The 13,515-nt window shown below is 35.3% G+C and overlaps 1 protein-coding gene across 7 annotated transcripts in view; it reads left to right on the forward strand.

Annotated features, from left to right (window-relative positions):
- LOC127874133 (F-BAR domain only protein 2-like) overlaps positions 1-13,515 on the forward strand; it is a 101,018-nt gene that overhangs the window by 77,722 nt on the left and 9,781 nt on the right. For 6 of the 7 annotated variants that reach the window (XM_052418309.1, XM_052418314.1, XM_052418311.1 and 3 more), the window contains 4 exons: positions 5,196-5,351; positions 7,890-8,022; positions 9,998-10,200; positions 10,552-10,781. In XM_052418309.1, coding sequence (XP_052274269.1) covers positions 5,196-5,351; positions 7,890-8,022; positions 9,998-10,200; positions 10,552-10,781 — 722 coding nt within the window. The remainder of the gene's footprint in view (positions 1-5,195; positions 5,352-7,889; positions 8,023-9,997; positions 10,201-10,551; positions 10,782-13,515) is intronic. The other variant, XM_052418310.1, reaches the window with a different exon arrangement.

Genomic DNA, 13,515 nt, shown 5'->3' on the forward strand with positions numbered 1-13,515 from the left:
GGGTCCCAACATTATGCAGCCTCAGCGCGGAGGTCACTTATTACCTTGGAAAAACACAAATACACACACTGGGTGCAGCCTAGGCGCGTATAGACTCAAATAAGGCAACAAACTCAAGTGCTGGCACAATCATTTAAAATTTACATATTGAATACGATATTCTAACAGAAATTACACAACCACCTAAGAGTACATACCATGTTTGATATTTCGTTCGATTGTTAGATTTCAGCATATACATGTATAAGGTCATTTCGCTATTAGTTAACTTATCCAATGTGACCCGCCTCCCAGTTTCGCTCAATGGGTAAAGTTACCCACGGGTACTACTTCCCCGTACCCCTAATCTTTTTTTCGTACCAAAAATGTTTCGTACGCTAATTTTTTTCGTACCAAATTTTTTTCGTACCCAAAAATTTCGTACCCAAATTTTTTATCGTACCCAAATGTTCGTATCAACATACACAATTGTGGTGATATAGATAAACTTAAATTGATGTTTTATATCCATCCTCTTCAAAAGCATCCTCACACCAGTACTGCAAGTACTTTGATTACTTATGGCAAGCCTATCAACTAAGAGATAGCTGACAGGAAGACAACATGTCCACAATTTTGCAGTATCTATCTCCCTTGTTTAACCTGCTGAGTCATGTTTTCCAATCTATTTTTCGGCGTAAGCTGCATAAGCCAGCTTTTCACCTTAGCCTGACCTTTGTAAGTGTCCAATAAAATTCCAATAAAATTTCCCGCGGCTAGGTACGAATGAATACACTTCATTTATTCCATTGGCTGATTTGAGTATACCACCAGAACATTGGAAACATATCCGCGTCTTTGTAACACTGTTTTACTGTATGAAACAATTTTATCTCGAATGAAAAGGCTTAATAGATAGAACAGTTTTACACTCAATTCTCGACATCAATACAGTTTGTGCGTACACCTTTTATTTTCAGAGTATTACCAGCGCAAGAGCGTTTATACTTAAAAGGCTATGTTCTCATATTTAGTACTTACTTCCTTATTCCTGTCAACATGTAAAAGTATAAAGAGCAATGGAAGCGAGGCCTCACTTTAAAGCATTGCATTTCAACCCGCGAGGTATATCGGGCCATTTTGCGGACATTCAGAGTTTATATACAGGTCATCACCGGAGTTGGCGGCCAGTAAAATAATCGTTATATAATAAAGACGCTATCCGTGAACTAGGTGACCTGGAATTTTCTTTAGACCAGAAATATGTTAAATGAAGATATTCAGCAATATAATTATGGTATGTAAATAATAGATTCTAAATGTGTTTTCAACAATACAATGATAAATATTATTGTTGATAAATTTAACAATAATTATTCGTCCATATTGCCTAATGTACTAAAGTGATATTATGAGCATGTAACAGTTTATAGGTGTCTATCGCAACCGTTGATTATTTTTGATGTTTCTACTTCATATACACTTATATTAATTAATGCAGCATCATCATACTAAAACAATATACCAGAAAGAGAAAAATAATGCATTTGAATATCAACCGTACTTTCGTTTGACAACTGATCATGCGTTTACGAGTTGAACCTAAATTTAGTTTTAGTGCAGATTTGTTCATACGACACAAAGACACGAAATTGTTTTACGGATCATTTCAGCTTACAGGACTGGGTGGGTCACGTAAGAATATCGAATATAAAATATATTTTTATAAACAACTGGTAGCAAGGTGAGTTGCAGATAATTAATCAGTAACCACATTTTAACTAACTATTTTGACCTGTTAATTCTTTTCAGCTCAATTCAACAGTGCAAAATGCCCATAATATCACTTTAAGCATTAGCACGATGATAATTGATACTGTTAATAATCGAATCAAATAGCAATGCCCGACAAACCACTAAAACAGGTTTGTTCGAAGAACGCGCCTATAAATACGGATACTTCTCGTGTGGCCGGTTGACTCATATGTTTAAATTTCACTTCCATTCTTCTTTTGGTTTTCTGTTTTGTATCTATAGGTTTATGACCAGCAATATGTTATAATGTAAAATAAGCCGCGAAAACTCCCCGTAACATCCCGTACTGCGTGTGATGCAGCTAAGAACTGCACAGAAAAAGACATTCGCTATACTTGATCTCATTCATTAAACTATTTACGCCGTATATCTTTTTTAAAGATATTTCTTGTTACTTCTGCTCTAGAATTTGTTAGACCCCTTGGTTTCAAAACACTTAAAGGGTAAATACTTCAAACTGCATATTTTTCTAGTATAATGACATTTTTGGCTAAGTTGTAATTTCTTGTGTAAATCTGTACTTATTGTTTTGTCACATTTGTTATCAGTTTGTAGCAAATTAATCTATAATGGGAACTATTACTGTTAAGCCATCTTTGAGAAATTCCCTGCAGATATTAATCATTGAAGTGTGTAACTTTTTACTACTCAGCTTTCTTAGCCAGGTAGTGTCTGATACAGTTAGACAACCAGCATGAGTTGCCCTGAACATATTGATAATGACCACAGACTGACAGAATCATGATTCCTAGGTACTTAATTACCCTCTCACTGTGTTCTATGCCAGATGTTAATATCAGTGGTCAGTAATACAAGCTGGTTGAAGTGTTTGATATTATATTTTATTTCACAGAAGGAGTATTAAATGCATGTTTTTAACAATTAACAAAAAATATGTAATTTAAATGGGAACTTCATATCAAAACAAGATTCCATAATAATTCACTTTATAAAATCATATTTAAGATATGTTAACACATATCAAATGGATACTCTATGAAAACAATAAAGAAATAATTTCAATTATAAGTTTCTGGAAATAGAAATCAGAATCAGAATAACCTTCAAAGTCAAGATTTACCTTTCTTATTTGCAGAGTTCATTTATCAAGATTTAATCATTTTCAGGCTTTATGTATTAAAATGATGTCAGAAAATTGAAAATAAAACGGTAATAAATGATACACAATATTAATGAAATGAAATATAAAATCAATACAATTTCATATTTCTTAATTGTTTAGTGTAAAACAGCCTACTGTTGAATAATTTGTTTATTAAATTATATTTAAGTAAACGGCAATACCTTTAGTTAATAAAATAACAACCAATTAGCGGTGTCATCCTGACCGGAAATAAGCGTTTGTCGAATAAATATTTCCGCATTACATACGTGCTCACAAAGTAACATAACCCGTAACCATCCCGTTACCGGTTCACTTGCGTAAGCAAACGAGACATGGCCGCCAGGGGGGGTCTTTTTCCTTATATTTATATAGTAAAAAAGCTTGTGAACACTCTAGAAGTCACATTTTTTGCCTAATCATCATGAAATTTTGTCAAAACATTAGCTATGTGGATATCTCGGACGAGTTTGAAAATGGTCGTGATAAGTGGAAATACATGGGCACCAGGTGGTGGGGCAGTTTTCTTTATATGTAGAAAAGTGAAAACATGTGAACAGTCTAGAAGACACATTATCTTCATGAAATTTGGACATATCTTGGAAGAGTTCAAAAATGGCTCAGGTCTGTTAAAAAAACATGGCCGCCAGGGGGCCATTTGTTGTTCATTCTTCATGAAACTTGGTTAGAACATTATTGTGTTTCATTGATATCTTGGGCTGCAAAGAACAGGTCATTTCTTTTTATCTCAGGTGAGCGACTTTGGACCTTTTAGGCCCTCTTGAGTAAATGTGGGGGTTTCTGTGACCTGGACACATGTATGTCTATAGTAAGATCTTGTGGTAATCTTTTAATAATTGTAATGTTTTCCCTGCTGGTGCAGATGAAGGTTCACTTAGTATATATTTGTAGATTTTGCTTGTTCTTCTACAAGTTGTGTCAAATAAATAAATAATAAATGTTCCTTTATTGTGGAGTAATATTACACGAAGTAATTGCTTGCATAGTGTTTTGTAGAATATTTCATGCTGATAATCTGTAAAGCCTTAATTATTTAAAAAACAATCAAACAAGCTTTTGTCAAGTAAGAACAAGATTAATTTTGTTCTTTCTTTGAAACAAAATTTAACAAATGGTAAGAACAGTGACAAAAAAGGATTCTGTACATATATTATTTATAAAAATTGTCTTAAATAAGTGTGTCTCCAAAATTTATTTTATGTTGTTTGTTTACAACTTGTACATATGCATATAACTGTACCAGTTATTCTACATTTTAAGTCAACAACATAAAGTTTTGTCCCGTATTGCAATAAAAAATGTGTGAAAGCTATGAGTTGAATAATACTGTAAACGTATAGAAAATCTTCGGTATGAAATTTCGTTGTTTAATAAAAATCAACTAATTCGTTGACACGTAATTTCGTGGATTTCATATTTTTGGGGAAGACTGACCGTCATAATAATTAAACTTTTATTTAAACAGTCAGAGTATTAACAAAGCATTATCTGCGTTGACAGCAAGACTTGAGGTTAATGTGCACTGAAGCATGAAAGTGTTGCCGATTATTGTCGATAAGAGCGATAAAGCGGCGCACTTGTGGGTCCCCGCTCGCTATGTGCCATCAATGTTGTTTTGACAATATTTGCATTTCTCAGCGCAATTGGTCCCCTAGTAGTAACAATTGAGTAATTAAGTCCCAAAAATACACATGTGAAAACCGTTATTTCTCTTTTAACTTTAATTGGCACTAATTCACAAATGTGATAAATCTGTAAACTGTTAATTTGACGACCTCACATAAATGAGAACAATAGTTGATGAACAGTTTAAATACCGTGCTTGATTTAAAAAAATAACATTAACATTTTCAATTCGGAAATATTTTAATTAGTCAAGATTTAGTGTAATGTGACCTACTGAAGTGAAGTAACGGTTACAAAAAACAAGTATCTCGGATAACCGACAACAAAAGAAAATGTCGAAAATGACATTCGGAAATGACCGATTTTGAATTAAAAATGTATAAATAATCGTTGGTACTTGAATTCGTGGTTCAGCAGACCAACGAAATCCACGAAAATTCGTACCACACGAAATTTAATGGTTTTACAGTAAGTACTGCAAGAGGCGCAGTAAGGGGGGGCATTGTGTTTCAAACACATCTCTTGTTGTAATATATGAAAATCTGCCTGATAATTAATCCAATCTTACACACTCATGTACCAATTTCTTCTACCTGACTTCATGCTTTGTTGCCCAAACCTTTTGTTTCAGATGTTCGGTGAAAATGAGCGGCAATTTGATGATGTCCTTCCCGGCCGGGGTTGTCCGAGTGTTCATGGACAACCCCAACCCCGCCCCACTTAGCTTTAAACTAAAAAACTCTAGCCGACTAGACCAGATATTGTTGAATAAACAATTGGTGACGCAGTAAGTAGCACAGCGGGGTGTAGGTTTCTTGTTCTGAACACCCCACGTTCTCTCTGCATGTAAACACGTCCACTGGATTTTGTGGCCCCACCTGCTTGCCAATGTTGTTGTTTTTTCTTCTATGGTTTGTAATATTTTAGAAAAGGTTCAAAACTATGAAGCAACATATTCAATGCTAGATGATTTTATTATTTTAATGTATTTGTATATTTTGTATTCAAATACACATATATAACTGGTTTCCCATCAAAATATTATAGAAAAGCCTGTTGATTTTAACATCAACACATAACAATTTTATATACCTGTGACCATATTATTGACAAATATCAAGTACCAGTTATTTTGGCTGAAACGATAAATTGATGTCTGTATGGAAGAAAATATCCAGTGATGCGATTAAAACTATAACTTTAATTTAAATCTGTCATATTAACGAATGCAAACAACTGTATATATTGTATATTAATCTATATTAAATCACTTAGAGTTATGGAATATAAGCAAATGTATTTTGCTATAATTTTGAAACCTGCGTAGATTGTTTGTGCAATCTGCATTGCCATTTATTTACATATGTGTACATGAACCAACATGTGGGAAAAATGGAACACAGGGATCTGATATTTATTAATATTGCTAGATATGTTAGTGCAGACATGCTTGCCTTCATCCCGTATAAGATTTTTGGTACTTAATTCATTTTTACTGTGTGGTTTTCAGTACTGGCATCGGGTTTAATTTATGGATAAAAAGATTGTTTTACTGTCATTTATATAACAATGTCTGGGTAAAATAATGTTTTAATGTTTTGAACCTAATTGCCTCAGGTTAATGGATTTAGCATCGTGTGTACAGATTTTAGAGCTGAAACTCAACACCATTGGAAATGCAGATTCATTTTATTGTACATTTGATTTATGGTGGCAAATAATTTGTCAGTGTGTGTATTGTTAAAGTCACATGATAATAAATATACTATTATAAGCTTAATTTTGTTCAAGTTTGTTTTGGAACATCAATAAAATTCTGAAGAGCACTGACATCTTAAAGACTGCCATTTCTTTTTCATTTTATAATTGTATTATAGTTATATTCTTTTTTATTTATAATTTGTAATTTTATTGTTATAATATACTTTCTTATCAAATGACGCATGTCTTTTGTCCATGTATTGTATTTATTAGCATGTTTATTTTTGCTCTTTTACCAAACTGAGAACTAAAGGGAATATTTGACCACAACTTTTTAGTGATTTTTTAAGTTAAATGGCTGTCATGTCTTGTGATTCCTGAATTTTAAACTGTAGCTAGCTTTCAAGACCTGTGTGGCTTCTTAGGCAAAATTGCACAACCCATGTGGCTATTGAGTTTATATTGTGCAACCTCTGTGGCTTCATAGACCAATATTACGCAATTTCGCTTTCTTTTAATAAACATTCTAATCAACTCAAGCAAAATAATGGTTCCACTATTTAAATATTGTGATTTATTCACTTATTTTCTAAGAAATAAGATCCTGTTAGCCCTAAGGCAAGTATTCATCAGGTATTCATCTATTAAAAATATGCCAGTATCTTGTTCAATGTGATAGAATAATCTCTTTGACATGTATATAAGGATGTCGACTCTATTACAGCATTGTGTTCACTTGTTGCGAATGTCCTTTCTTGGACTGTGTTTTCTGACATTTAGCACAATAGACATAGTCGTGTGTTTGTGTGTGACTTATTGTAGACTTTAATGGAGACAAGTTGAGATAAAAACAGGGTATAATGTCAGTGAGTAAATTTTGTCTGGGATCAGTCTGTACTGATCCATAAGAACACATTTGCCAGTAGATACTTCATGTTGTTAGATTGAATTCCTTACAGCAAAAAACCATGAATGGTGTCCGCGTAGGCTGATTCCAAATGATGCTTTACGCCAACGCATAAAACCTGGTTTTCCCATTACAGACTCAATAGTCACATTGTTAAAAATTAATGTTAGTATTGTAAATTGAATGTAATCTACAATCTTATTGTTATTTTATTTTAGGAAACAAATTGTGTAAGATGAAAATTTGATTTTTACAACTTTATCTTATGATTCCTGCAAGTATTGCTTGTTGAAAAATGTGGCAAATATTGATTTGTAATTGCCATGAGGAGTCAATGGTTATTTATATTGTTTTGAAATCTAGGAGTAAATTGTTGATGTGCTGCAAAAATTTTACCATGCATATTTGCATGTGGGATCGTCGAATACCATTAATTGTAAAGTGTACGAGTTTCTTATCAAGACAGGTCTGTCAAACCAATCAAGTCGGACGGACTCAAGACACTCCATAGTTTTAAAAGAGCATTTTTATGAAAAAAAATTATAATTATTTCAATAGGCTTTTTTGAAGGCTTTAATTTATATTTTAGATGTATAACGAATTTAAAAAAATAAAATAAATTATAACCTTATTTTCACCAACTTTTATAAACACAGAATACTTACATAAAAACAAAATAAAAGTTTTTTAAATACATTTATCTGTTGTATCTGCTAGAGACACTGGTCAGTCTATTGAAGGCAGTGATGTCTACACTTTCGATATGCCCGCCCTGAGTGACCATCTGCGAAGCCAAGGGGAGACAAATAAGAGTGCTTCATATTTCAACATTGATATACTCAAATACCAGGTATGCAACAGTAACTTAGAGGTTTTAGTGGATATCAGAGGGGGTAATAACATGACAAACAAGATGTGGAGACAGGTATACTTTTCTTAATTATTTAAATTCCGCTCACTTTCCAGACATATCCGGACAGTGATTATCATTTATTATGCCCCCTTCGAAGAAGAAGAGGTATATTGCTTTGCTCATGTCGGTCGGTCGGTCGGTCGGTAGGTCGGTTGGTCCGTCCATCCACCAGATGGTTGTCAGACGATAACTCAAGAACGCTTGGGCCTAGGATCATGAAACTTCATAGGTACATTGATCATGACTCGCAGATGACCCCTATTGATTTTGAGGTCACTAGGTCAAACGTCAAGGTCACGGTGACCCGAAATAGTAAAATGGTTTCCGGATGATAACTCAAGAACGCATACACCTAGGATCATGAAACTTCATGTGTAGATTGATCATGACTCGCAGATGATCCCTATTGATTTTCAGGTCACTAGGTCAAAGGTCAAGGTCACGGTGACCCGAAATAGTAAAATGGTTTCCGGATGATAACTCAAGAACGCATACGCCTAGGATCTTGAAACTTTATGGGTAGATTGATCATGACTCGCAGATGACCCCTATTGATTTTCAGGTCACTAGGTCAAAGGTCAAGGTCACGGTAACCCGAATATAGTAAAATGGTTTCCGGATTATAACTCAAGAACGCATACGCCTAGGACCATGAAACTTCATGGGTAGATTGATCATGACTCACAGATGACCCCTATTGATTTTCAGGTCACTAGGTTAAAGGTCAAGGTCACGGTGACCTGAAATAGTAAAATGGTTTCCGGATGATAACTCAAGAACGCAAACGCCTAGGATCATGAAACTTCATGGGTAGATTGATCATGACTGGCAGATGACCCCTCCCAATTTTATTTTTTTTGATCTAATAAATTACCGCACCCCACATTATTACCCCCTCTCACCCCCCACTCCACCTACCCCCCCCCCCCCCCCATTTTTTTTTAACATTTTATAAATAACCACACCCCACATTATTATCCCCTGTCATCCTCCGCCCCCCTACCCCCCCCCCCCCCCCCACCCCCCAAGATTTGGTCAGGGAAAAGTCAGGGAATTTTATTTCATCAGGTTGGTGGCAACCCTGATAAACTACATAGCAACTTCATATTTGGCTTACTGGGGGGCATTGTGTTTCTCAAAGAAATCTTGTTTCATATTTATATTGGCTCTATATTTCCTTTCTACTCATTTCAACATTTCTAAGCTGGAGCTGTAATTTTATGACCCCCTAATAAATTTTCTCAGCGAGTAAAGTCAAGATATAGAGCGAATATGGATATGAAATAAATGCTTATCACTTTTTTACTGATATGGCTCGCTAGTGAGCGGTATTTAAACAATTAATAAAAGTAATAGAGGGTATAAAACAGCAAAAAATATCTGTCTCAGCGTGGACGTCACCATCATGCTTGTCACACAATTACCCTCTCTGGATATGGTGTCCTACTAGCGACCCTGAGATCCCTTGTTCGGTCCACATTGTTGGAGAATTCATATGATCTTCATGTACTGGTCATACTCAGGCAATGGACTGCAGAGGTTGAGACCAATTGATCTGACTTTTGAAGAGCTGTTTAATGGTGGGTTATACTAGTGGAAAGGTTTTTGAAGTAACCATATTTTACATTGAACCCTTTATGGGATAAATATTTTTATTATTTCAGTAATAGTTAACACCTAAACACACAAATAAAAATGTGGTCTCAAAAATAGACTTAATATATTTCTTTGATTCCAACCTTCAGTTCATAATAACTTTTGATTAAAAGTCAAATTTTCAATCAACTGTTATCAACTTATCAACCAGCTCTTTCAATCCAATACTACAATTCATTGCAAAAATGCCCATTTCCCGCTTTTCTTCTTTAAAAAAAAATTGTTCCTCCATCCATATGTGTCCTACCATGTGTAGATCAAGACTCAGCCAGGCGTTGAAAGCACTCCGCTGCCCGTGGTGGTGTACTGGAAGTGCGAGGAGAAGGTAACGGACTACCGACTCGACTACCGGTTTAACGCCCCCGCAATGACCTCCGGGGCAACCCTGAAGAACATTTCAGCGACTGTGATAGTGGACGGCGGAGTGAGCAGTATGCAGAGCCTTCCGGAGGGTGTCTGGTAAATAGAACAGGAGTTTGAGGCATAGACAGCTTTCATTGGTGTAATGGGCTGAACTGTTTCTTAGAACTCTTATTAAAGGTGCTGTGAGTTTTATGTTTGGCATTTTAGTTAAACTCTCACTGTGTGCCTATATACTTGCATCCAAAATTTCTTCATCGTTTCCAGTCCACATTAACAAAGTTTTTCATGTCATATGCATTTTAAGTACTGTGGGGAACATAAAATCTATGTGAATGTTAAAATACTGACTGGTATTTTGATATATTTGTGAAAACATTAGAAACATCATTCACATTGAATTGCAAATAATAATGTTAATATTTTTACCCTCCAAAATGTTAAATCCAGGAACAATGAGACGAAGCGAGCCACTTGGAAGTTGAACGACATATCGGAAGTGAGTGAAAATAGTTCCCAGGGCTCTATACGTGCCAAATTTGCATTAGAAAATGGCAAGTCGACCCCATCTACGACTGCCTTGCAGTTTCTTGCCGAGGGGTCCACGCTATCGGGTATAGACTTTGAACTGGTTGGTCCAGGCTACAGGATCTCCTTGTCAAAGAAGAGATGTGGTGCCGGTAAGCATGTGCAGTATTGAAAGTTTTGTATTTGTTAAATAACAAATAAAATGGAATTAAATGTTTGATTTTTAGTTAATACAAAATTGTTGGTTATTGTCCCCTACCGGTTTCACCGGAGGGAACTTATGGTTTGCGCTCCGTCTGTCCATCCGTCCGTCCATCACACTTTTCTGGATCCTGCGATAACTTTGAAAGTTCTTAATATTTTTTCATGAAACTTGGAACATGGATAAATGGCAATATGGAAATTATGCACGTCATTTCATTTTGTTCCCATGTCAAAAATTCTGGTTGCTATGACAACAAATAGACTAGAAATACTGCTGAAAATGGTGGTTTTCTGGATCCTGCGATAACTTTAAAAGTTTTTAATATTTATTCATGAAACTTGGAACATGGATAGATGGCAATATGGACATTATGCACGTTATTTCATTTTGTTCCTACGTCAAAAATTGTGGTTACTATGGCAACCCAAAAAAAATAATTCAGAAAATGGTGGAATTTCTGACAATGGTGGAGCCGGTAGGGGACCATATTGCTTGACAATAGCCTTGTTTTACATACATAAATATTACCATTTTTTATACATGTATTTTGTATAAATTTAAAATAAAGAATTACATGAAAATCATTAACTCAATGTATTGCAACTTGGACCAGCTGTATTTCACCTATTTTTTGTCAGTCAATACTTTAATTGCACTCTACTTAACTCTTTCAGTGCTGGAACGAAATTTTGAAGGCCTTTGCAAACAGTTGGGATCCAGATGTGACGCCGCAGAACGTGGCGTCTCATCAGGATCCAAACTGTTTGTTCTTCTGATAGTATTCTTTGGAAAAAAATCAAAGAAAATGCTAATTTTAGAAATTCAGCAGACAACATTTTAGCAGACGACAAATTTCCCAGCATGCAAAGGGTTAAGTTGTATGTATGTATGTTCCACTGTTTTGTATCACAGGAGTTAATTGTGTGAATTTGTGTGGGGTAAGTTTTCACACAATCAACACGTGAGATTCAAAACATTGGAACACCACAGCCATGAAATATTTCATTTATTACACATACTGAAGGCTGAAAAACAACTTGTTAAGTAACAAGGCAACAAATGATATATAATTATCACATGCTATACCCTGTTTCCCATGTAATACAACCATTACATATTTTTAGCTCACCTGATTGCTCAGGTGAGCTTTTGTGACCGGTCTTTTTCCGTCGTCCGTCCGTCCACATTTGTTCGTAAACACTCTAGAGGCCACATTTATTTCCGATCTTCATGAAACTTGGTCAGAAGCTTGGTCCCAATGAAATCTGGGTCGAGTTCGAAACTGGGTCGTGCCAGGTCAAAAACTAGGTCACTAGGCAAAAAAAAAGATAAAACTTGTAAACACTGTAGAAGTCACATTTCATGCCCAATCTTCATGTAACTTAGTCAAAATGTTTGTCTTAATGATACGTTGGTTGAGTTCAAAAGTGGTTCCGGTCCATTGAAAAACATGGCCGCCAGTGGGCAGGGCAGTTTTCCTTATTTGGCTATAGAGAAACCTTGTAAACACACTAGAAGTCACAATTTTTGCCCAATCATCATGAAAGTTGGTCAAAACATTGGTTTTATTGATATCTCGGAGGAGTTCGAAAATGGTCCAGATCAGTGAAAAAACATGGCCGCCAGTGGCGGGGCATTTTTTCTCTATATGTATATAGTGAAAACATTTGAACACTCTAGAAGTCACATTTTTGGCCCAATTTTCATGAAATTGGGTCAGAACATTTGTTTCCTTGATATGAGAGTTGAGTTCGAAAATGGTTTCGGTCAGTTGAATAACATGGCTGCTGGGGGGGTGGCAGTTTTCCTTATTTGGCTATAGAGAAACCTTGTAAACACTCTAGAAGTCACAATTTTTGCCCAATCATCATGAAAGTTGGTCAAAACATTGGTTTTATTGATATCTCGGACGAGTTCGAAAATGGTCCAGATCGGTGATAAACATGGCCGCCAGTGGGCGGGGAATTTTTCTCTATATGTATATAGTGAAAACGTGAACTATCTAGAAGTCACATTTTTGGCCCAATTTCATAAAATTTGGTCAGAACATTTGTTTCCTTGATATGAGAGTTGAGTTCGAAAATGGTTCCGGTCAGTTAAATAACATGGGGGGGGGGGGGCAGCATTTTTCTCATATTTCTATAGTAAAAAAAGCTTGTGAACACTCTAGAAGTCACATTTTTTGCCCAATCATCATGAAACTTGGTGAAAAGATTGGTTTTATATTTATCACATAATGAATGCCATAAGTATTGCCTTTAGATTGTCCAAATTTTCATTATACTCAAAATATAGGTCACCAGGTCAAATCTTACAAAAACAACATCACTCCATATGCCAGAGTTTTGGTTCAATAATGATGAAACTTTACCAGGATGTTTGTCTGGACAATATCTAGGTCAAGTTTGACGTTTGGTTAAGATTGAATGAGCCGACTCCTCTCAGGTAAGCAAACTAGGGCCATCTTGGCTCTCTTGTTTTATATTACACATGTGTATTACAACATTTTTAAGCGTTTTCATTGGCTTAGTTTTCGTTTATTGACCAATCGCATTTTGTTATTTTGCTGAAATGACGTTGCAACGTCAAATGACATCACGAAATGTAAACAACATTTGGGATTAATCATTATGTTTGCATAATATTTATTTAATTTGCTCATTTAAAAGCATGTGATAAAA

The sequence above is a fragment of the Dreissena polymorpha genome, chromosome 3 (genome assembly GCF_020536995.1).
Source record: "Dreissena polymorpha isolate Duluth1 chromosome 3, UMN_Dpol_1.0, whole genome shotgun sequence".
NCBI classification, from domain to species: Eukaryota; Metazoa; Mollusca; class Bivalvia; order Myida; family Dreissenidae; genus Dreissena; species Dreissena polymorpha.